This window comes from Vulpes lagopus, chromosome 14 (genome assembly GCF_018345385.1).
Source record: "Vulpes lagopus strain Blue_001 chromosome 14, ASM1834538v1, whole genome shotgun sequence".
Taxonomy (NCBI): domain Eukaryota; kingdom Metazoa; phylum Chordata; class Mammalia; order Carnivora; family Canidae; genus Vulpes; species Vulpes lagopus.
The window spans coordinates 28,356,761-28,382,464 of record NC_054837.1 but is presented as its reverse complement, the minus strand read 5'-3'; the positions used below and the strand labels follow the sequence as shown (position 1 = coordinate 28,382,464).

General features: G+C 39.2%; 1 protein-coding gene across 1 annotated transcript; it reads left to right on the top strand.

Moving 5' to 3' along the window:
• Positions 1-62: 62 nt before the first annotated feature.
• On the top strand, positions 63-25,704 carry RAD9B (RAD9 checkpoint clamp component B). Its single transcript, XM_041728704.1, has 10 exons — positions 63-199; positions 2,501-2,571; positions 3,962-4,114; positions 5,428-5,542; positions 13,207-13,306; positions 16,559-16,665; positions 21,772-21,878; positions 21,984-22,048; positions 22,595-22,717; positions 24,373-25,704. Exons 1-10 carry the CDS (start codon positions 163-165, stop codon positions 24,623-24,625), a joined length of 1,131 nt encoding a protein of 376 aa, XP_041584638.1. The 5' UTR covers positions 63-162; the 3' UTR covers positions 24,626-25,704.

Sequence of the window (25,704 nt, the reverse complement as noted above, 5' to 3'; positions counted from 1 at the left end):
GGTCCTTCCCCGCCGGCCCATACAGCTGCTCTTTGGGAAAGCGTGGAGTGAGGGCGGGAGGAGTTAGATCTCGAAAGTTCGAAAAGTGCGGGCGACATCCGGGCCCCTGGGGCCGTCGAGCTGAGGCGCGCCTTGGAGCCCTGCTTGTTAGGGCTTGCAGCCATGCTGAAGTGCGAGATGAGCGGCAGTCAGGTGAAAGGTGGAGCGACCTTTCTTGCCTTCCTATGTAGAAAAGGGAAGCGAAGAAGAAAGAAAAGAAAGAAAGCCTAAGATTTATGGAGGCCATTTCCCCTTTGCCCTTCATGCGCAAGTGCTGGCGACACCCAGCCAAGCTCCTAGTGGCTTCTGAGGGAAGAGAGCCTGTCAGCTTTTATTTGGGCTTAGTATTTCCTGTCTTCAGTGTCCGTGAAGTGAAATTGCACCATCAGAGCGGAGGTTGGGAATGCGGGCCTCAAACTCTGAACGATTTAGGACTGCGTGAGGAGGAGTTGGGGGGGGGGGGATGATGCTTAGACCGTTGAAGTATTTAGGGCCAGGTTGATTTAATCAACCTGGTTTTTATTCCAGATTCTTCCATTTTTCCACGTCTGACTTGGGACAAGCCACTGAATCGCTGTGGGGGCTCAGTTTCCTCATCTGAAAAAAATGAGAATTAGTAACAGCATTTTTGTTGCAGGGCTTGTTGTAGGAATGAATCGGGTGCGGAAAGAGCTCGATAGTAGATGGGAATGTATAAGTGGTTGGAACTCTATGTAAGTTACTCCAGAAAGTCTCTATTTAGGAAAACAGTGGTTTCCTGCAGATCGTAAGCTGATCCTAGAATGGCGCCTTGTGTGGTGGTTACCTTACCCCCCCTCCCCCACCCCGGGATGGGGCCATCCACAGAACGGTAGTGAGGAACAGGGAGGGGACGCACGGGCTCCCGGCTGTTACAGGTTCTCCGAGTTCTAGAAGTTCTCTCACAGGGTGTAGTTCCGTTCTCAATAAGCAGTTATTTTCCTGATTGTTTTTGCCTACCCCCCCGGACTGTATGTAGTGCACTGTGAGGGCAGAAGCTATTGCTCTTCAGTTCATTGCTCTACTCCCCTTGCATTGGGTTGTACTCAGAACCTAGGCGGTGCTCAAAAACTATTGGCTGGGTGATTGAGAGGTCGGCCTGAGGCAGCTCCTGGAAAAAGTGCTGAATGAAAAAGTGTTGAATGTGAAGTGGAAAAAAAAGAGGAGAAATGCCTCTTTTTTTTTTTTTTCTCCCCATAATTATCCCGTCTCAGTTTCAGGCTGGCACCCCCAATTCGCACACTTCTGATCCTTAAGCAGTGTAATCAGGTTTTATGTCTGGAATATTTTCTCCTTTTTCTATGGTTCTGTGGATTGATATGGTCTCTTTCTTTTTCTTTCTTTCTCTTTTCTTTTCTTTTCTTTTCTTTCTCTCTCCTTTTCTCTCAGAGAGCACAAGTGGGGGAGGGAGAGAGAAAGAAGCAGAGTTAGTGCTGAGTATGGACCCGACCACAGGGCTTGATCCCATGACCCTGAGATCATGACCTGAGTGGAAATCAAGAGTCAGATGTTTAACTGACTGAGCCACCCAGGCACCCTATGTGGCCATCCATTTTTATTGCAGCATAGTATCTTATATTTGTTTGCCACATTTTGTAGTTATTCGTAATTCCTGAGAATATTAACAGTGTCATACCAGTTTAGACAAATACATCACCCAGCCTAGCCTCTTTCTTACAGGGAATCTGAGTGTGTTTAGTGAGCAGATTTAGCATCTTGGATGCTACCCTCAAATATCAGAGATGTATCTCGAATGCCTCTAACTTCTCTCTCATAACTTATTTTGACCTTGCCACCTATGAGGTTATTAAAGCCCTTCAGATGAACCTCTTCATGCTCTGTTTTCACACTTCTAGGGGAGGGGGGATGTCAGGTAATATATTTATTTTAACCAAGTCTGAAAATAAATTGGTATGGAAATTGGCTTGCCGCAGTAGCTCCATGCAAACCATCAGAAGGGAATAGTGTGTGTCTTATCATTTTGCAGTCTGTAAATTTATTGAGCTCTATTTATTGAGACACATATGTGTCTATGTGTCTAGCATTTTGTCAGGAGTATTATTATGTATTTATTTATTTAAAGATTTTATTTATTTATTCATGAGAGGCACACACACAGAGAGAGAGAGAGAGAGAGAGGCAGAGACACAGGCAGAGGGAGAAGCAGGCTCCATGCAGGGAGCCCAATGCGGGACTAGATCCCAAAACTCCAGGATCACGCCCTGGGCCGAAGGCAGGCACTAAATCGCTGAGCCACCCAGGGGTCCCTTATTATGTATTTTTTTTTTCCTTATTATGTATTTAAAGCAATTTTTAGCATTGGTCTATGAAACACTGTTCTTTATAAATTTAACGTGAGTCCTCTGAATGCTGAAGTAGCCTTATGATTTGTTTTTATTGTTTGAGGAAAGAATGTAAGCAGTGCCTTTCTTTTTCTCTGTAGTATTTGGGAAAGCAATCCAAGCTCTATCACGAATCAGTGACGAGCTGTGGCTAGATCCATCTGAAAAAGGTGTAAGTAAGAAAATTAACCAGTTTACCATCTATTAAGGCAAAAGAGGATGTTTAAAGATCCCAATCCAGATTGAATGTTAACTAGGAAACTCAGAAATTTTAATTATCCCTTTCACTGCTCATCTTTATTTTACATGTCTGAATACATTGAGAGCATATTAAACTTAAAAATCAGGCAGAGAAACACAAGAGTTGAGAGCGTATTAAACTTAAAAATCAGGCAGAGAAACACAAGAGATTTATTTATTTTATTTTATTTTATTTTTTAATTTTTTATTTATTTATAATAGTCACAGAGAGAGAGAGAGAGGCAGACACAGGCGGAGGGAGAAGCAGGGTCCATGCACCGGGAGCCTGATGTGGGATTCGATCCCGGGTCTCCAGGATCGCGCCCTGGGCCAAAGGCAGGCGCCAAACCGCTGCGCCACCCAGGGATCCCTATTTATTTTTTTTAATTAATTTTTATTGGTGTTCAATTTACCAACATACAGAAAAACACCCAGTGCTCATCCCGTCAAGTGTCCACCTCAGTGCCCGTCACCCATTCCCCTCCAACACCCGCCCTCCTCCCCTTCCACCACCCCTAGTTGGTTTCCCCGAGTTAGGAGTCTTTATGTTCTGTCTCCCTTCCTGATATTTCCCAACATTTCTTTTCCCTTCCTTTATATTCCCTTTCACTATTATTTATATTCCCCAAATGAATGAGAACATACACTGTTTGTCCTTCTCCGATTGACTTATTTTACTCAGCATAATACCCTCCAGTTCCATCCAACACAAGAGATTTAAACCAGAAATGGCAAACTGATGGTCAAGAGGCTAGATATGACTTGCCGAAGTGTTTTGTGTTTGTTATTTTTTTAAATGAAATAATTTTATAAACTTAAAGATTGGGGGAGTCCACATAAAGATCTGAGTTTTCTGCTTCTCTTAAAAACTTAGAAGATCTGACAGTTTGGGGCCAGCATTAGTATTCCTAAGTGGAAGTAGTTGGCTGGCACTGACCAACGGTTTCTCCCTTTAGATGAGGCAAGAGATTGCCATTTTGCTGCCATCTTTCTACCTCTTTTAACATTATCTACCACTTTGTACATTAAAGCTAAAGGCATTTACAACTTTACAATTTCAACATGCAAGATTTTAATGTTAATATCTACATGTATTCAATATAGATGTGTATACGGTATATATGTATGTAAATTCAATATACAATGTCTAATGTAATCCATTTAATATCTATAATAAATCATATGTATAATGTAGTCAATATAATGCAGTTACCATCTCATAACCTTATTTAAACACATTTAATTACAGTGTTAAACATAATGGAATTTTTGAATTAATCATTTAGTGAAAGTTGATTTTTTCCTTAACTTTTATTTTTCAGCTTGCTTTAAGATCTGTGAATTCTTGTCGGTCAGCATATGGATGTGTCCTCTTCTCTCCTGTGTTTTTTCAACATTATCAATGGTCAACCTCAGTGAAAGTAAATGATAATGATTCTACAATGTCGAATTTAAATTGCAAATTGGGAATGAAGGTAAGTATAAGTGGCCCTGGTTTTCTCTCGTGGAAATATTTGTTACAAAGGACATGATATCTATTCTGCATTTAATACATGGTTTAATGGGTTACCTGGGTGGCTCAGCAGTTGAATGTCTGCCTTTGGCTCAGGGTGTGATCCTAGAGTCCTGGGATCGAGTCCCACATCAAGCTCCCTTCGTGGAGCCTGCTTTTCCCTCTGCCTGTGTCTCTGCCTCTCTCTCTCTCTGTGTCTCTCATGAATAAATAAATAAAATCTTTAATAATAATAATAATAATACCTGGTTTAAAAGGTAGGACATGCAGGACACCCAAATGCTTATAGCAGCAATATCCACAATAGCCAAACTATGGAAAGAGTCCAGATGTCCATTGACAGATGAATGGGTAAAGAAGATGTGGTGTGTGTGTGTGTGTGTGTGTAATATGTGTATTTATATGTAGTGGAATACTACTTAGCCATCAAAAATGAAATCTTATCATTTGCAATGACGAGGTTGGAACTAGAAGATATGCTGAATGAAATAAGCCAATCAGAGAAAGATAATGATATGGTCTCATATGTGGAATTTTTTTAAAAGATTTTATTTATTTATTCATGAGAGACACATAGAGAGAGAGAGAGGCAGAGACACAGGCAGAGGGAGAAGCAGGCTCCACACAGGAAGCCCAGTGAGGGACTCGATCCAGGGACTCCAGGATCATGCCCTGGGCCGAAGGCAGGCGCCAAACCGCTGAGCCACCCAGGGATCCCTCATATGTGGGATTTAAGAAACAAAACACAAGATCACAGAGGAAGGGATGGAAAAATAAAATAAGACAAAATCAGAGAGGGAGACAAACCATGAGACTCTTAACTATAGAAAACAAACTGACGGTTGCTGGAGGGGAAGTGGGCAGAGGGACAGGGTAACTGGGTGATGGGCATTAAGGAGGGCACTTAATGTAATGAGCATTGGGTGTAATATGCAACTGATGAATCACTATACCTGGGTAACTAATAATACACTGTATGTTAATTTAATTTTTAAAATGAATTGACTTGAATTTAAATTGAAAAAAGAGGAAAAAAAGTGTTAAAAGAAGGGGAAAATACCTTCTTAATCCAGAAAAAAATATTGGTTATTTTATTTTTAAGGTTGAATTACACAGTCACATAGTTCAAAACTGGAATAAAAATTTAAAAATATATAAAAAGGTATGCAGGACAAATCTATTCACTTAGGAGCATACATTATCTTGTTAGTTCATTTAAACTCATCGAGCAACCATATTAAATGTGTGCTGTTCTATTATGTATTTGTGTTATAGTCACTTCTGCCCATCTTTAGATGTCCAAATTCTCTTGAAAGAACTGTAGAGAAGTGTAAAATATTCACCAGATCCGATAAGTGCAAAGTCGTCATTCAGTTCTTCTGCAGACATGGTAGGTGTAATTAAAACTAGTTTTATGTATTGTGTGTTTTTTATTAATAATTTTTATGTTTAGAATATTCAAATTGCATGTTAAGACTTCTCATTGCATTACTGCTTAGAATTTGTGTGGTTTTGTGGTAGGGACGTTGTAAGTACTTGAAAAGTATTCTCTTACTTGTCTCTGTATAAGTATCATGAAATGATTGGTATTCATTTTTTTCTCAACTTGTCAGTTGGGAAAGCTTTGCCTGCATACAAACCAATTTTTTTTAAATGTCCAGTTGAATTCAAACAATAGGTGGTCTAAAATTAACTGGCTGCTTGATGATATTCTGTAAGAGTGCCTTGGTAACAGTGTTCTTTGGTGAGAACAGAAAGGAATAATGCCAACCTGTATTGAAAGTCCTCTAGGAGGCAGATGGTATTGTATCTGAGATTGAAAGAAGCATGATCACTGGCTCAAGGTCACAAAACTAGTAAGTCGCAGAGCCTGGCTTTGAGTTGAACCCCATAGTAGTAGGAGCCAAAACCTTTATACATTCTCTCTGTCACACCAAACTGTAAAACAGATTTCCTGCTTAACAGTCTTGCATGGTAGATATTTGAGTGTTGTATTCACAGGACATTTACATGCTGAAGTATGGATAGCACATTGTTTAAGAGCATGGACTTTGGAGGCCACAAGGTCTGGGGTGAAATCCTGCTCTGCCCTTTTCTTGCTGATACTTTGGGGAAATGATTTTACGTCTGTGTGCCCCATTTTCCCCAAATATATAACATGGGGGATCATGTTAGTCCCAGTGTTCTTGGTTTTTTTTTTTTAAGTTTTTTTTTTTTTATTTATGATAGTCACAGAGAGAGAAAGAGAGAGAGGCAGAGACATAGGCAGAGGGAGAAGCAAGCTCCATGCACCGGGAGCCCGATGTGGGATTCGATCCCTGGTCTCCAGGATCACGCCCTGGGCCAAAGGCAGGCGCCAAACCACTGCACCATCCAGGGATCCCTGTTCTTGGATTTTTGTGAAGATCCAGTGAGTTATAGGAAGTTACAGTTCTACAGTACTTAAAAGAATGCCTCACATATTGTCTAAGTGTTAGCTGTAGTTATAATTTTTATGATTGCTACTATTTTATTTGAAGTTAGCACATAGAATTGAATGCTTTCAGAAAGCTCGTGCTTGTGATATTAGTCTAAATCTTTCTTTGTAGTGGAATGGTCTTCTGGAAGGTTGTCATAGTGTTACAATGATCTCATATCTCTTAGTTTGCCTGACATTTATCTTAATATTTTAAGTTCATATTCAAATTATATTAATTTTTCCCTGCAAAATATTAATGATTTAAGGTGGTTTCCCCCTTCTTTGAATTTTAGTTCACATAATAGCAGAATCACTTAAAGAGCATCGTTAAAAGCACAGCCTGCTTTGACATCACAGACTACTTGTGTGTGCATTCTTCTATACCTCTTCTTAGCTTTGTGAAACTACATAAGCTTTTTTTTTTTTTTCTACATAAGCTTTGTAACACAAATTGAACAAACTTTTTAGAATCTCAGAAAGTAAGAAAGAGAATTTTATTCCAGCCCACGTTAGGATAACTGCCCAGGAAAACACACTTTTCACAGGGAAGAAAGTGGCTCCAGAGAATGGACAGTTTTTATAGGGTTATATACATTTTTTACATCTTGTAAAAGCTAAAAAAGATTATAGATTAGCATGTAGGCGGGAAGCATGAGTTTAATCATAAAGGAATTCAGGGAGCAGGAGCTTTGATTGATGCCTCAAGGACAAAATGGTTTTCCTTCAGGCTGCTCATTCACAAAGCAGATGTACAATGCATGCGTGGCAGGCCATAAATCAGGCTTTTGGTTTGAACAAAGTTTACATATAGTTGTGCTAACTTAGAAATCTAAGGTGCCCCCCCCCCTTGTATATTAGGCTTTTACAGAGTTTTTCTGTCATCAGTTCTCTGAACTTCCTTTTTTTTTTTTTTTTTTTCTGTAAATGAGGATAATTTTACCTACCGTCATGTTCCCGGGTTTCTGTGAATGTGAAATGAGATCACAAGTGTGAAGCGTAGAGCGTGGTGTCTGACACAGAGGGAGTACTACATAGTCAAAGATTGCTGTGATTACAATTACCCTCATCCCTTATTTCCAGCTAGATTTTGAACAACCAACTTTTCAGTTTCTTGGGCTCTCTCAAATGGTTTGATTTAGAGTAGTGTCTATTACATATTTGTAATTGATTGATTTTTAGTAGCTTTTGTAGGAAAGCTGTAGGAGTGAGGATGCTTTCAGTAGCAAGTAACAGGAAAAAAAAAACGCACACAGAAATCCCAACTCAAATTGACTTTAATAATAAGGAGGAATATTGGTTCATGTAAACAAAAAGATCAAAATTAGGCCTCAGATGTGGTTCAGTCTAGGCTGCAGCAGCTACTGCTTCTTTTCCTTCTTCAAATTCATTCAGCTCTACTTCTCTCCATGTGATTTATCCTAAGGCCAGCTTCTCTTTTAAACTTCCAATGATAAGGTGGCTTGTAGTAGCAGCCAGGGCTACATGTTTCCTCTTTCATGTCCATTGAAAAAAGAGCTTGACTTTGCTTCAACTGGACCAACCTAAATTAATCTTAGTGGCCAGGGCATTCGAGTCTCAAAGTGCCATATGTCATCCAAATTTAATTGCAGGGGGCATAAGATTACACCAATTGGTTTACACCAACGGGGGCCCATCAGTGATACTGGAAGTAGTCAGTCCCCATGTGAACCTTATGGCTGCGACGAAATGGGGAAGGGCCAGCTCAGGAAGGAAGGAGACTGTAGGACATGGATGCTGCTGTGTAATTGGGGTATAGTTTCCAAAACTGTATGCACACAGCAAATGATGCCTGCGATTTTATATCTATCATCTGGTGGAGAAACATTGTTCAGGGACGCCTGGGTGGCTCAGCAGTTGAGCATCTGCCTTTGGCTCAGGGTGTGATCCCGGTCCCAGGGTCAAGTCCCACATCGGGCTCCCTGTGAGGAGCCTGCCTCTCCCTCTATGACTCTGTGTCTCTCATGAATAAAAAAAACAAAAACAAAAACAAAAACAAACATTGTTCAAATTTAGTTGAGAAAAATCACCTGGGCAAGAGATAGCCCATAAGCTGTTAAAAATACATGTTTGGGGGATGCCTGGGTAGCTCAGTAGTTGAGCATCTGCCTTTGGCTCAGGGCGTGATCCCAGGATCCTGGGATCGAGTCCCACATGGGGCTCCTCTTACATGAACCTGCATCTCCCTCTGCCTATGTCTCTGCCTCTCTTTCTGTGTCTCTCATGATTAAATAAACAAAACCTTTAAAAAAAAAGAAATACATGTTTGGGGTTTGGAAAGAAATTAAGGACAGTAATGTAAATTTGGCTCTCTTCACTGATAGAAAACAATAGAAAAAACATGAGCTACTAAAAAGACTAATTTCTCTAAATCTAACCATGAAAAGTTTCCAGAACAGTGATGTCTTGAATTACTTAGCATCTGCTAATAGAAAACAAGGATTTGTATCATGAGAACCAAGATTTATCTGAAATATTTATCTTATTAATAATCCCACCAATTCTCCATACTTTTTTGGCACTGACCCTACAGTTGCTAAAAATGAGTCTGTGAGTTCCTGAAGAACACTGTCTGATATACACCACATGCTACTGTGTTCTGTCCTGACTCAGACAGACCAGATTCCAGCAGAGAGGGGCTTCCATAAGAGGAGTGCACTGGGATACTGAGTGAAAATAAAACTTTTTTTTTTTAATTTAAAAAAAGATTTTATTTATTCATGACAGAGAGAGAGAGAGAGAGGCAGAGACAGGCAGAGGGAGAAGCAGGCTCCATGCAGGGAGCCCGACATGGGACTCGATCCTGGGTCTCCAGGATCAGGCCATGGGCTGAAGGCAGCGCTAAACTGCTGAGCCACCTGGGCTGCCCTGAAAATAAAACTTTGATTCATATGCGTGTATTAATAAAGTGATGTTAAGAGGGCTGGGCTTCCACTTCAAGGCTTCAAGTTTTTTTGTCAAAGGGCATTCTACAGATGTGCTAATGACTTTAAACTTGCTTGACAGTGAATTTATAGGGATTGGGGTACATTTGAATAACTTATAAGACTTTTGAAGTATCACTAGTTTCTGAAATTGTGAACTCTGCAAATGTAATATCTCCAAAATAATGGCTGTTCCTTAGCTGTACCCCTTCAGGTTTGAAAGAGTTCTCTGGACCCACTGAAGGAAGTTCCAAATTGAGCTTATGAAGTGGCAAGTAGAATTCTCTCCTAGTGTCAAGAATCCCATGGCCAGGAGCAGATGGTATGAGACACTACTACTCAGAATGATGCATGGACTGGCTCCTGGGCCGCAAACTATTGTTACCGGTCTGTGAGAAGTTAGGAGCTTATGCCAGAATTTAAGCCAAACATGTGACTAAGCATTTGCTTTAGTTCAGCTGTTGTTGTTTTTCTTTTTTCTTTTTTCTTTTTTTAAAAAAAGGAAGGCTCCACTCCCAGCCTGGAACCCAGTGTGGGGCTTGAACTCACAATCCTGAGATTAAGACCTGAACTGAGATCAAGTCAGATGCTTAACACTGAGCCATGCAAGCACCCCAGTTGTTGTTGTTTTTAATAGTAAGATTTTCTTAATGAAAGAAGTTCGTTATAAATCAAAACTCCTTATCTCAGTAGAGTCCAGTACTTTGTGTAACACAAAATAAAGTTAATAGATGAACCCAGGGAAAAAACAGGACTTCTAAATGTTGATCCCATTTGCATCCTATCAAGGAAAATTGTTGTTAAATGAGAAGACTAGAAAAACCAGTGAAGAGGTACATCATGCCAAGTTGCTTAAAAAAGGGTAGAGTTGGGGCAGCCCCGGTGGCTCAGCGGTTTAGTGCTGCCTTCGGTCCAGGACATGGTCCTGGAGACCGGGGATCGAGTCCCACATCGGGCTCCCTGCATGGAGCCTGCTTCTCCCTCTGCCTGTGTCTCTGCCTCTCTCTTTCACTCTCTCTCTCTGTCTCACATGAATAAATAAATAAAATCTTTAAAAAAAAAAGTAGAGTTGTGGGGCACCTGGGTTGCTCAGTTGATTTAGTGTCTGATTCTTGATCTCAGCTCCGATCTTATTCTCAGTGTCGTGAGTTCAAGCCCAGTATAGAACCTACTTAAAAATAAAGTCGTACAGTGGATGTTGTTTGGGCCAGAAATTCAAAGGAGAGAAAGGTGAAGAGGAAAGGTTTTGTGGCTAGTGGCACCATATACTGGGTGAGTTTCCAGTAGATGGAAATGGGAAGGCATTCTATGGGAAGGAAGCCCTGTGAGCAAGGGTTTGGATTAAAAGTGTTTAGCACTTGTCAGTTGTAAAGGGAAAAGGAGAAGGAAGCAAGTAGCAAGAAAAGGAGCCTCAGGAATGAAAAAGAAATTAGGTATTTCTCTGCTTAGACATCTTTGGCAATGCCAGTATTCACTTGAGTGAAATATTTAGATGTCTGTTCTAGAGGTATGATCCTTGCTAAGGCTGTTTCTGGTAACAGTAGTGCCCTCTTTGGAGGGTATGAGGATGCGGGGTGACTTACTTTTTCACTGTCTATCCTTTGGTAGATCATAAGCATCTAATACCTGTTGCTCCAAAAGTAACTTGAAAATTGTTTTTAGAATAGGTAACTTATGCCAACTATTGAACTTAGTGTCTTGCCAAAATAGAAATCACAGTAATCCCTTGCAATGCCATGCTCTTTGTAGTACATCTAACATTTATGGATGAATGCAAAGATGAAATAGGTTGGATATGTCACTCTAGTGCTCAAATTCTCTCAACTCCCCTCCCTGCCCTAAACCCTCTCAATTTACCTAGGCTTAAAGCCAGAGATCTTATAATGGCCAAAAAGGTCTTACATGGGTTGGAAGATCTCTGCCTAGCAAGCTTCTTTTCCAGATGGCATGTTGCTTGCTCTTTCACCTCTTTGAAGTCTTTACTCAGATAGCATTGTTTCCATGACATCTTCCTTGACCTCCCTATTTAAAACTACTGTCTACCATGACTGGCATTCCCTAGTGCCCTTTCTGCTTTGCTTTTTTCCTGTGGCCCTTATCACTATGTTTCCTAGCAATTATTTTACTTATTTATTTTCTTATTGTCTGTCTCCCCTCCCTAGAAGGTAAGCTCTGTGAGGATAGAATTTTTTGTTCAACTTGTGCTTTGCTAATCCCCATCTCCTAAAATGGTTCCTGTGTAGTAGACTCCAAAAAAAGTGTTCACAAATTATTTACTGTTTCCCACCCTTCAAAAGCTGAAATCTGTTTCCCCAACTGGAATCTTGGCTGGCCTTGGGCTTGCTTTATCAATTAAGTAGAAGTGATATTGTGTGAGTTCCAAGCCTAGGCCTTAAGAAGCCTGGCAACCCTGGTAAGGTAGGAATCTTTCCTTCATCATGAGAACAAGTGCTGCACAGTCGACTTCTGCAAGATTAAGTCCATGTGGCGGGTGGCCTCAGCCATCCCAGCAGCGTCAGCCATGCCAGTTGTCCCACAGAGGCCCTACACATGGAATTGTGGCCATCCAAGATGTCGGGCCACAGCTAAGCCAGCTTAAAGTAGAACGACTCAGCTGAATTGTGAACAATAGCAAGTGTTTGTTATTTGGGGCCACTTAGTTTTGGAGTGGTTTCTTTTCCAGCAAAAGCTAACTAATGCAGCTTTATGAGTAGTTGGTGATCAGTAAATTCTTATGAAATTAATAAATGTTGCTGTTATTTTGTATCAGAAAAATATCCAGGGGCACCTGGGTGACTCAGCTGGTTGGGCATCCGACTCTTGATTTTGGCTTAGGTCATGATTTTAGGGTCATGGAATTGAGCCCTGTGTCAGGCTCATTAAGCCTGCTTGGGATTCTCTCTCTCTCCCTCTGCCCCATCAAGTTAAAAAAAATCCAAGTTAGTTGAGAAATGTTTCTAGTGGTCCCTTTGATTCTTACAACATTATTATGCTGTAGGAAGCTACAGCCCACTTGGATTTTATTATATGGGCTCTGTATTCAAACTTAGATTGAAATTCTACCTATACTTGTTCAGGTAGCATTGCTTTGAAAAGTCAGCCTCACTGAGCTGCAGTTTCCTCTTTTAAGTGCCTACCCCATAGGGATATAGTGAAGATCATAGGTAATGTATGTAAAATGCATACTACAGTTCCTGGCACATAGGGCTGTAGACATAGTGACTACACAGTCTTCCTCTCTTCCTCCTCTCAGAGAAAAAGAATTTACAGACCAGATGTCCGTGTCTGACTTCCAAAAGTCTCTGCAATACAGAAATATCAGACCTGGATAAGGAGTACTAAAAGAGAATGATAGGTGTATGAACTATAGTGGGCAATCACTATTTTACACAGAATTTAAGAAGTCACCTGTATTTCAAAAGAACTTGGGAGCTCTACTGCCTGAGTGGTCCGAGGATATGGCGTGTTGCGTGCTGTCCACTAGAGAGCGATAAACACATTCTATAAAGGAGTAGTGCTTCAAGCTACATGCACCTGGCCAGATAGTAAATGTTCCTTTCATTTTATTATTTTAACTTGGCTGTGAAACTTAGACTTTTTAAATAGTTTATGTTGCACTAAAAATTATTAACAGATTGCTTTGTTCTTTTTAAGGTATTAGAAGAACTCACAATGTGTGTTTTCAGGAAAGTCAGCCCTTGCAAGTTATTTTTGAAAAGAATATGTGTTCTAATACACTAGTCATTCAGCCAAGGTAATGAGTTCTCTGGTATTTATTTTTCTTTTCCTGAATATAATATGGGCACAGAATAAAGAATTAATGCCTTTAATTAAACTTTGAAATCAGTTATATTTTTTTAAAAAGCGAACATTTGACTTGGAGAAATCCCCTCACAAAGTCAAGAGGAAACCGTAAGAAAGATAATAGTAGATAATATAATTGCTAAATGGGGACGCCTGGGTGGCTCAGTGGTTGAGCATCTGCCTTTGGCTCAGGGCGTGATCCTGGGGTCCTGGGATTGAGTCCCGGGATCGAGTCCCACATCAGGCTTCCTGCATGGAGCCTCCTTTTCCCTCTGCTTGTGTCTCTGCCTCTCTCTCTGCCTCTCTCATGAATAAGTAAATAAAATCTTACATATATATATATATATAATTGCTTAATGGTAGCAATAATAATTTAATGGCAAGAAAGTTCTAAAAATATCCCATTAGTGGCTTTTTACATCCAGAGGTACCAAGAGAAAAATATTTTAACTAATGATACTTTGCATTTATATATTGCCTTCTGTCTGAGTCTTAAAACACACAACATGAGGAAACTTTAACATTTTTTATGTAAACCAACTTTATCCCAAGTTGGCATTTTTTCTTTAGAGGAGTTAGGCGCATTTGTCAGTGTAAGTGCACTCATTTTTTTAGTTAAGCTGTAGCATTAAACATTAATTACTTTGTGAACCAAAAAATATTTTATCCTTATTGTTTTTTAATTACACAAGCAATACATGCCCCTTATAATACATCTCGAGTTTATAGAGGAGTGCAAACATAAAACATGAAAGGACTTTCCCCTCTACCTGTCCCTTTTATCCCACTTGGCAGAGGTGACATCAATCAAAAGTTTGGTGTATATTCTTGTAGATCTCCTCCTCTGTATAGATAATATCTTTGTAACTCACCTTCTCCCTACAGCTATGGATATTCTTTTTTCTTTCTTCCTTCCTCCCCCTCTCAAATTTATATTACATACTAGACACATACTTATAATTTTTTTTTCAAAAAAATATCCTACTATTATTGTTTGGGAACTTGCTTTTTTAAGTTTCTGTGTCAGTTCACTTAAATCAATTTTATTGTTATTAATATTTGCATAGTTTTTCACTGTAATGACTGAACCATAATTTAGTTACTCATTATCCTAGTACTGAAACAAGTAGGTTGTTTCCAGCTTTTCTGCCATCCAGAGAAAGTATATTGGTTGCCTATTTCTGTGGAACAAAACTTCCCCAAACTCAGAGCTTTCAGAAACCAGACATTTATTACTTCATAGTTATAAGTGTGGCTTAATTGGGTACATCTGGCTCAAGGTGTCTCATGGAGTTGGAGTCAAGCTGGCAGCCAGGGCTGCAGTCTCATCTGAAGGCTGGGCCTGGGGGGATTCATTCCCAAGCTCACCGACATGACTATGGGGAGGCCTCAGAAGATGGCTTCTAAGCTCACTCGTCTGGTTGCTGGTAGGCCTCAATTCCTCACTACACAGGCCTCTCTGTGGACAATATGATTGTCCTCACAACATGGCCACTGGTAATCAGAGAGAGAGATTGGTGATTGAGGTAACTGATGGAGAGAGAGAATTCACAAATGGAAGCCAAAGTCTTCTTGTAACTTAATCTCAAAACTGACATTTCATCACTTCTGCCATTTTGTTTGTTAGAAGTGATTCTGTAAATTAAGCCCATAGTCAGGGGCAGGGGATTATATGATGGCATGAATACCAGGAAGTGGGGATCACTGGGGGCCATCTCATCTAGGCAGCTTAGCACAGAGTCCTAGAAATGAAAAAGCTGGGCCAAAAACTTACCAAGTTTTATTTTTTTTTTTAATTTTATTTATTTATGATAGGCACACAGTGAGAGAGAGGCAGAGACATAGGCAGAGGGAGAAGCAGGCTCCATGCACCGGGAGCCCGACGTGGGATTCGATCCCGGGTCTCCAGGATCGCGCCCTGGGCCAAAGGCAGGCGCCAAACCGCTGCGCCACCCAGGGATCCCCTTTACCAAGTTTTAGATCTGCAAACATACTGATTACCAAATTGCCGTCTGAAACATTATGCCAATTTACATTCCCACCAGAAGTGTAGGGGAATCCTTTCAAGTAACAGATATGATCAATCTTTAAAATTTTTGCCAACCTGATAGGTAGAAAATTGTATTATTAGATGTTCTTTTTTGTTGCATTGATTGCTTGGAAGTTTGAACATCTTTTCATATATTTATTGGCGATTGTATTTTTCTTTTTGAATTGCACATTTATATTATCATTTTTTTTGGTGTCAGGTTATTTGATATCTTGTAAAACACTTCCCCCATAACACCGTAAAAGTTCCTAGATGAATTTGGTAGGTGTTCCTCATATTTTGGCATCAAGAAACACTGCTAAGCTAATGTCTAGCATTGGGTTAACATCAACATTACATAAATTCTAAGAATCTCATTTTTATCTGACAACAACCTTAATTTCATAAGTAGCCCAGATTTTGTGGTGTAATAATAAAAAGTAACCTAATTAAAAATGGACAAAGGATTTGAATGGATATTTTGCCAAAGAAGATATATATTAATGGTTGAAAAGCACATGAGAAGGTGCTCAATATCATTAATAGGGAAATACAAATTGAAAACCTTTTAATCTGGGAATTGTACAGTATGTGAATCCTGTTACAAAAAAGCTGTTTTTAAAAAGGGAGCTCAGGATAAAAGGGCATTTGGGATGTCAAGACAGCCTTGAAAGTAATAGGTAATAATCTAGGACACGTAACAAAGGGAAAGGGAATATAATAAGCAGCAGGCTGCTTGTAAACTTCTACCCCTCACCTGGATCTCCATCACAGTTCTACCCAGTTCTATCTGAACAGCTGTATTTTCTAGTACCTCCCTTAGGATTATGATTGCAGGACATTAAAAATATATGTTGGGTGTATAAAACCATAGAATTAAAGACATTTCTTCCAGTGTCTGGTTTATTCTGCAGCTTTCACATGTCTTACTAAGAATATATTTTACTATTCTCTTGGCCTTCAGATGAATTTTAAAATATACTAAAAATATCGTAGCTCATGTAGAAAAAAGAAGATAGGTTTTTTTTTTTTTTTTGGAGTGGGGTAAGTTTAAAAATATCTAGGCTGACTAACCTGTTTATTTCCAGAGTAAAGATTGGAGTCCCACTTAATAAGATTCTTTATTTCTTCTTGTTTTTCAAATAACGTAATGCTTTTCATTACATTTCGTAGAGTGCTTGCTGAGGCACTTGTTCTTTTTACATCAAGTCAAGAAGAAGTTACTCTTGCTGTTACTCCACTCAGTGTTTGCCTTAAGAGTTCCAGTGATGAACCAATGGGTAAGGACTCCCAATCTGTTGCGGCGCTTGTATGGAATGTCACTTCCTGGCTTTCTTGATTACTGGCCATACAGTAAACATTGGTGGCATAACATTTGTTCTTGTCTAAAAAGCAGTAAGCTGTAGAAAGATCATTAAAACTTTTTAAGAGATCCAGGAAATTGAACACAATCAATAATTAAAATACTTGGCTTTGAAATTCAGGTTGTTTTAAAATTAGAATGGTTACTGAGAAAAGTGTATTTTCAGTTAATCTTAACTGAAACTGGTTTTCATCTTTTTAATTTTTTAATTTTATTTATTTATTTATTTATTTATTTATTTATTTATTTATTTATTTATTTTGGTTTTCATCTTTTTTAAAAAAAGTTTATTTAATTTTTAGTAATCTTTATATCAACATGGAGCTCGAACTCATGACCCCAGGATCAAGAGTTGCATGCTCTTCCAACTGAGCCAGCCACGCACCCCTGTTTTTCATTTTTTATCACCTTTTATGTTTAGCATAAAGAAAAATAAAGAGGTCAGCAACCCAATTGAGACCATCTTTAATCACATATGAAAAAGTAGCTTTGAATTAAAGATGTAAGATATTCCAGATGGCACATACACATAACAGAAAATGTAAATACTTCTTAAGTCAGCTCTTCCAAGACTTCTCTAGAATGAATGGAGAGACTAAAGCATGATTAAATCAGGAGTTTTGCTATCAAGAAAATTGACTAGGATCTTTTGGGCACAAGCTGTTTGAGACTCTTTCACCTTGCTTGGGTAATTGTGTGTGTGTGTGTGTGTGTGTGTGTGTGTGTGTGACAGCAGTAAAGAAGAGGATAGGGAACGATATTATTCTAAATTGAAAAACCAGCAGAAGTAGGGCTGAAATTGAATCAGATGATTTTCATGTGCCATGTTCTTTTTCTTTTTTTTTTTTTTCAAAAAAGATTTATTTATTTTGAAAGAGAGAGTGAATGGGGCAGGAGTGAAGGGCAGAGGGAAAGAGAGAATTTCAAGCAGACTCCCCGGTGAGGGAGAAGCCTAGTGCAGGGCTCATTGCCTGGACCCCGAGATCATGACCTGAGCCGAAATCAAAAGCTCAACTCACTGAGCCATCCATCCAGGTGCCCCTCCACGTTCTTTTTCTAAATGGTTTCCATTTATGAATTCATGTGATCTTTGTAACAACTCTGTGATGTAGGTACTATTATTATGCACATTTTCTACATGAAGCACAGAGAAACTCAGTGACTTGCCTAGTATCACACAGTAAGTATGGATTATCTGAACATAGGCTCCAAGGCACAGGCTCATTAGCACTGTGCTATTATTACTTCTTTCTAGTCTTATGTAGCATTGTTTTTGATAATTTAGAAGTTCATGATCTGGAAAATATATGCTTGGCTAGTGAAAGGGTCTGTTTTATATTTCATAATGTAATCTCTGAATAAAGATGGCCATTTAGCAACCAGGAGACAGTCCCTTGTGAGCAGCTTTCTAATGAGTAGTTATAGTTATGGGTGACTGGGGACCCAGTTGTTTATTTTTAAACTTACTCTATGCTAGTACACTGGAAGTGACATGAGCCTTCTTGTTTGATAGGAATATGTTTTTAGGATAATATTTGGTCCCGTTAAAATATATATGCTAATTATTTTTTGTTCTTAAACTTACATTAATTTGTGTTCATTGAAGAAAATAAAAAACACAAAATAAACACTAATAAAAAAAAAAAGTCAGGGATCCCTGGGTGGCGCAGCGGTTTAGTTGCCTGCCTTTGGCCCAGGGCACGATCCTGGAGACCCGGGATCGAATCCCACGTCAGGCTCCCGGTGCATGGAGCCTGCTTCTCCCTCTGCCTGTGTCTCTGCCTCTCTCTCTCTCTGTGACTATCATAAATAAATAAAAAAATAAAAAAAAAAAGTCATCTGACATCCCACTATCCAGAGATAAGCACTTTTAATAGTTTGGACATCTTCTATACTTCAGATCTAATATCAGAAGATTGGTTGAGTAAAGGTAATGAAATACTATGAAGTTACTAAAAGTAATCCAATTTAAAAATGGGCAGATTGGGACACGTGGGTGGCTCAGTCATTTAAGCATCTGACTCTTGATTTCAGCTCAGGTTGTGATCTCAGGGTTGTGGGTTCAAGCCCGTATCGGGCCCTGTACCCAGTGTGGAGTCTGCTTGAGATTCTCTCTCCCTCTTTTCCTGCCTCCCGCTCTCTTTCTCTCTCTCAAATTTTTTTTTAAAGGGGCAGAGTACCTGAATACTTTTTTTTCCCAAAGAGTACATACAGATGGCCACAGACAGATGAAAAGATGTTCAACAGCACTCATCATCAGGGCAATGCAAATCAAAACCACAATGAGGATGTAAGGGGGATGTGGCTGAGACATCTGTCACTCCATTGATCGCCAGGATTGATTCAGCTGATCTGGCTGCTAGGCAGATGTCCCCTTCCTTCCTCACGGCTCCATGTGTGTCCGTCCTGAAACTGCAAGCTCAGAGGCCTTCTTGATAAAGGAGGACCATTCTTTGGTCAGGAGTATACAAATAGCTATGCTCCTCTGCTAGAGCCTTCAAACAAGCTCTCAAAGTCCATTTGCAGAACATAGGGCAGTCAAGCTTTCAAGACTCCAGACACATCCAAATGAGGTACTGCATGTGGTAATCTGCCTTTCTTTTCTGTTCTTTTTTTTTTTTTTTAGATTTTATTTATTTATTCATGAGAGACACACACAGAGAGAGGAGAGACATAGGCAGAGAGAGAAGCAGGCTCCTCACAGGGAGCCTGACACGGGGCTCAATCCCTGGACTGGGATCATGCCCTGAGCTAAAGGCAGATGATCAGCCACAGAGCCACCCAGGTGTCCCTCTTTTCTTTTCTTTCTTTATTTTTTTAAAAAGATTTATTTAGGGCAGCCCTGGTGGCGCAGCGGTTTAGCACCACCTGCAGCCGGGGTGTGATCCTGGAGACCCGGGATCGAGTCCCACATCGGGCTCCCTGCCATGGAGCTTGCTTCTCCCTCTCCGTCTGCCTGTGTCTCTGCCTCTTTCTGTGTGTCTCTATGAATGAATAAATAAAATCTTAAAAAAAAGATTTATTTATTTATGATAGACACAGAGAGAGTGAGAAAGGCAGAGACACAGGCAGAGGGAGAGGGAGAAGCAGGCTCCATGCCGGGAGCCCGATGCAGGACTCGATCCCAGGGCTCCAGGATCACGCCCTGGGCCAAAGGCAGGCGCCGAACCACTGAGCCACCCAGGGATCCCCTCCCTCTTTTCTTTTAAAGAAAAAAAAAAAAAACAATGAGATATCTATCATCTTATACCTTTCAGAATGGCTAGAATAAAAAATGCAAGAAATTCAAGTATTGGTGAGGATGTGGAGAAAAAGGAACTCTTGTGCACTGGTTTTGGGAATATAAATTGGTGCAGCCACTGTATAAAGCAATATAGAGGTTTCTTAAAAAATTAAAAATAGAAATATCATATGATCCAATAATTCTACTACTGGGTATTTACACAGAGAAAATGAAAATACTGATTTGAAAAATATATGCACCCCTGTATTCACTGCAGTATTATTTACCGTAGCCAGCTATGGAAGCAACCCAAATTCATTATAGACAAATAGATAAAGAAGATGTGGTGTATACATAATGCAATATTAGTCATAAAAAAGAATGAAATCTTGCCCTTTGCAACAACATAGATGGACCTAAAGGATATAATTCTAGGGGCCCCTGGGTGCGATTGTTTGTTAAATGTCTGATTTTGGCTCAGGTCATGATCCTAGGGTCCTGGGATTGAGCCTCACATCAGGCTCCCTGCTCAGTGGGGAGTCTGCTTCTCCCCCTGCTCCTTCCCGTTTGTGCTCTGTCTCAAATAAGTAAAATCTTTTAAAAAACAGATGTAATGCTAAATGCAGTAAGTCCATCAGAGAAAGACAGATACCATATGATTTCACTCATATGTGGAATTTAAGAAACAAAACAAATGAACAAAGAAGAAGATACAAACCAAAAACCATTCTCTTAAATACAGAAAACAGGGCAGCCTGGGGGGCTCAGTGGTTTAGCGCCGCCTTCAGTCCAGGGTGTGATCCTGGAGACCCAAGATCCAGTTCTGCCTCGGGCTCCCTGCATGGAGCCTGCTTTTCCCTCTGCCTGTGTCTCTGCCTCTCTCTCTGTGTGTGTCTCTCATGAATAAGTAAATAAAATCTTAAAAAAAAAAAAATACAGAGAATAGACTAGTGGTTGGCAGAGGAGGGATGGGTGAAATAGATAAAGGGGATTAAGAGTAATTTATCTTGATGAATACCGAGGAAAGTATAGAATTGTTGAATTTTTATATTGTAACCTAAATTAATATAACACTGTATGTTAACTACACTTCAATTAGAAAAAAAAAAAGGAAAGCGAGGAGAAGGAAGAAAAGGTACTTGTGTGTCTGTGTGTGTGTGTATTTCTGAGCATGTATATCAAAGATTTTTGTAGTGAAAAACTCAAAATTATTATTCTCTTTTATATTTCTGTGGGTTGATGGGACTCAGCTAGATAGTTTGTACTTGGGATCTCATGCAATTGCAGTTAGATAGTGGCTGAGTCTAGAATCATCTGAATCCATCTAAGATGGCACACTGACATGGCTGGTAATTAGTGCTGGGAGCACAGGTGGGCTGTTAACCAGAGTGACTGCACACATATGGCCTCGCCATTAATTTGGACTTCGTAGAGCATGAACTTGACCAAGTTGGCCAACTTGGCCGTTGTGGCCAAGTTCCCAAGAATGAGTGTTGTAGGATAGAGGAAGTGGATGGAAGATAGAGGAATTGGAAGTTGCCAGTCTCTTAAGGCCTGGGCTCAGAAACCAACACGAGGGCAATTCATCTATAGCATCATATACTATGTCTCAGCAGTCAGGGAACCAACTACCCAAATTCAAGGGAAGGGGACGTAGACACAGACCCCATCTCTCAGTGAAGGAATGTCAAAGGATTTGTGGCTATTTTTAACCTACCATTTAGTTATGTTTTCATACTAAAATTTAATAAGTACCTCTGGGACTAATTCTATTCTTTATTTTCTTGTAATATTGAACAGATTTGACCAATTCTGTGTACAGTGAAATGTTTGTTGGTGCAGATGAATTTGACTTCTTTCAAATTGGAGTTGATACTGAAATAACATTTTGTTTCAAAGAATTAAAGGTAAACAAAAATTTGTGTCAAAATTTCACTCGTAGTTTTTTAAATAAAGATTTCAACTATTTTTCTTCTTCTTCTCGCCCCCCCCCCCCCCCCCCCCCCCCCCAGGGAATGCTGATATTTTCAGAAGCTACACATGCTCCTATAGCCATTCATTTTGATTTTCCTGGGAAGTAAGTCCTTGGGAACTTTCTGAGCTTCTTCCTTTCTGCCTGCCTGCCCGCCTTCCTTCCTTCCTTTCTTTTGTTATGTATCAATAATAGAATCCTTTGGATCACTTTGAAATTTACACCTCAAGAATTCCTTAACTTTACTGGCAACACTTAGCAAACTAAAAGTTTGAGGATGCTTTTTTTAGTTGGTAATTGAGAAAGATATATTTTGCAGAGTGAATACATTTATAACTTTGACATGGTGCTGAATTGCCTAATTAGAAAATTATACATGGCTTAAGCAAATCTAATTTCTATGAAACTATGATATTTCATATAGTATTCCAGATCTAAGCTTTCAGAGATTGGGTTAGGTTAGATGGACTTTTTGAAATGGGATCTGATGATGTCTAAGCACCATTTCAGCTCTTAGGACTATGTTAATTTGTGAAAAGATGAACAGGAGTTCTTTTTCCTTTTACTTTTGAAGTAAGTGTTGTTTTCTAATTTTCCTAATGTCCATCAAAAAAACATGTATGATGCTTGCTCTAACTTTGCCTTTTTTAGACCTATGGCTTTAAGTATTGATGATATGTTATTGGAAGCTAACTTTATCTTGGCTACATTAGCTGATGAGCCAAGTAGAGCATCTTCTCCGCAATCATTGTGTCTTTCACAAAACCAAAAAAGGTAAGGCCAGTATTTTAACATCTGTATTGGTTAGGAAAAAGCCATTGCAATTTTATTCTGAAATAATTCATTGACATTCATGTAGGAAATGATGGAGGAATAAAACATTAGAAGATCAGAAATATTGCCTAAATCAGGAAGAGCTTACAGGGGGACCAACTTAGCATGGAAATATCACCAATCATGCACTAGCCATTTGCTTTTTCTCTTCTGCTTAGAATTTGACAGGACTGTCTGGTTAATCTTTGTTACTACCCAAACCTCATTTCAGTTCTGGCAGTCGTTTTTTAGGAGAGATATAGTGTTAAGGTTCACGGTTAAGTTTCTGTTCACTGTCTAGAACTCTCTTTCTCAGACATGGGGACAACCTTTGTTTTTCTTTCTTTCTTTTTTTTTCTTTTGTCTCAATAACTGTTTTTTGGGGAGGGGGTGCAGAGTGCTTCACTATAAAAGTGACTTTAAGGGTACTATGGGAAATTTGGAAAATACAGAAAGTACAAAGAAGTACAAATTGCACCACCTGGAGATACCCACTGTTAACATTTGACTTGCTGTTTTTTCTTTCAGACTTTTTTTTTTTTTTTTGCATAAGGTGTTTTAAAATAAGATCAGGCTCTTATAGGATATATACTTTTCTGTCCTCTTTTTCCTCACAAAATGTATTGTGAATATGTTCCAGTATCACTGATTATGACTTGAAAACATGATTTTTAATGACTGTATAGAATTTTATCATACAGATGTATAGTAATTTGACTTTTTTTTTCTAACTTGGGCCCTGTTACTATATCACAAGTTTGTCTCATGCACACTGGGTTGCTTTACTGAAGAATTTGAATCTGTAGAGAGAATTTCCAAATAATCACATATGTAAACGTTAGCTTTTTTTAAAAAAATTTTTATTTAAAGTCTAGTTACTTAACATACAAATGTGATATTGGTTTCAGGAGTAGAACTCAGTGATTCATCACTTGAATACAATACCCAGTGCTCATCACAGCAGGTGCCCTTCTTAATAATGCCCATAACCCATCTAGCCCATCCCCCACCCACGTCCCTCCATCAACCCTCAGTTTGTTCTCTATCGTTAAAAGTCGCTTATGGTTTCTCTCTCTCTCTCTCTCTTCTCTCTTTCTCTCTCTTTTTCTCTCTTCCCCATATGTTCATCTGTTTTGTTTCTTAAATTCCACATTTGGGTGAGATCATATGGTATTTGTCTTTCTTTGGCTTCACTTAATATACTCTAGCTCCATCCACATTGTTGCAAATGGCAAGATTCCATTCTTTTTGATGAATGAGTAATATTCCATTGTATATATGTACACCACATCTTCTTTATCCATTTATCCGTTGATGTACATCTGGGCTCTTTTCATAGTTTGGCTATTTTTGATAATGCTGCTATAAACATTGTACCCCTTCAAATCTGTATTTTTGTATCCTTGGCTAAATACCCAGTAGGGCAATTGCTGGATCATAGGGTAGTTCAATTTTTAACTTTCTGAGGCAAAATTTAACCTTCAACAATCAGTTTTATGTTGTTTCAATATATTCCCTAAGCTAGTGTTATCATTGTCGCCTATTTCTTTATTAGTTATATAAAAATATACATTTCCAGACAAACAATTCCTTCATTTAATCCCTTAATCCCTCAGGTCAGATCTGATGCACTCAACACACAACAATTCAAAGGCTGGTAAAAATGTAACCAGCAAGGCCCCAGGATGTATTTTGAGAAAAGCAGCACCCAAAAGGCTTTATCCAAGTGAGACTCTCACAAACATCTCTGCATTGGAAAACTGTGGCAGCCCTACGATGAAAAGAGCGAATGGAGACATTAGTGAAGTGCCAGAAAGCAGTGTCAGTGACACTGACAGGTGCCAGGGTCTCCATATCTGCAGAAGGTAAAGGGAAAACGTTGAGATGCGACCATGTCTCTCAAGAATCCTCATCATCTGTGTCCCTTTGCAGTTTCCCTGCCCAATCCCACCCCAGTGTCCTGAAAATAGTTTCCCTAGTTTTTGACAGGGGAGGAGTGAAACTAGTCTGAGATGGAACAAAGACTGTTTATAGACTGTCAGTGCAAAAGACTTTAAATTGCTTATTGAGTAACAAAGTGTATTCAAGTAGAGATTGGGTCACTTGTATTAAATAATAAATTGATTGCTTCCAGGATACCTATCTTTGAATACAAATAGTATGTATGCAAAATCATACAATTAACGTTCTAAGATGAGCGTCCTTCTCATTTTATTTTTCAAATTGGGTTGGAAAATCCTTTACTCGTTGGGAAATATAAATTTCATCCCAACGAACATCACACATTATTTCATGGTGGAGCCCCAGTTAATAACCTATTGTATTACCAACACTTTACTAACTGGATGATAAGCTTTACAGAATACTATTGTATTAAACCTTATGCTATCTATTGAACTGAAGATAAATATGATTTACTAGAAACTGAAGTATCTTGGGATCCCTGGGTGGCGCAGCCGTTTAGCGCTTGCCTTTGGCCCAGGGCACGATCATGGAGACCCGGGATCAAATCCCACGTCGGGCTCCCAGTGCATGGAGCCTGCTTCTCCCTCTGCCTGTGTCTCTGCCTCTCTCTCTCACTGTGTGCCTATCATAAATAAATAAAAATTAAAAAAAAAAGAAACTGAAGTATCTTGAATAATAAGTCCCAGTTTAACATGTTTACATTAATGTTTTTTATTTAAGTTTGCTTTACTGTTGCTATTATTATTGGTTTGGAAATATGATGTTTCTTAGAAATTTGAAGGGAGAAATAGCATTTCTAAAAGTCACTATCTTATGCTGTATAAAAGACTTTTAGGGCAGTAAAATTGGGTAGTAAATTCCACTCATTATTCAGTTTGATGCTGTGTTTATTGAATACCTGTTATATGCCTAGCAGTTATAGCAGTGGTCTCTTGTGTATTACTAGTGTGGCCATAAAGTGAAAACTGAAATTTGTCTCTTCA

Excerpts from the sequence above, each read along its gene's own strand:
- RAD9B (XM_041728704.1), top strand. The coding sequence starts at position 163 with ATGCTGAAGTGCGAGATGAGCGGCAGTCAGGTGAAAG. Across the intron at positions 5,543-13,206 it reads TCAGTTCTTCTGCAGACATG|GTATTAGAAGAACTCACAAT; the intron begins GTAGGTGTAATT and ends GTTCTTTTTAAG. Across the intron at positions 16,666-21,771 it reads TTCCAGTGATGAACCAATGG|ATTTGACCAATTCTGTGTAC; the intron begins GTAAGGACTCCC and ends AATATTGAACAG.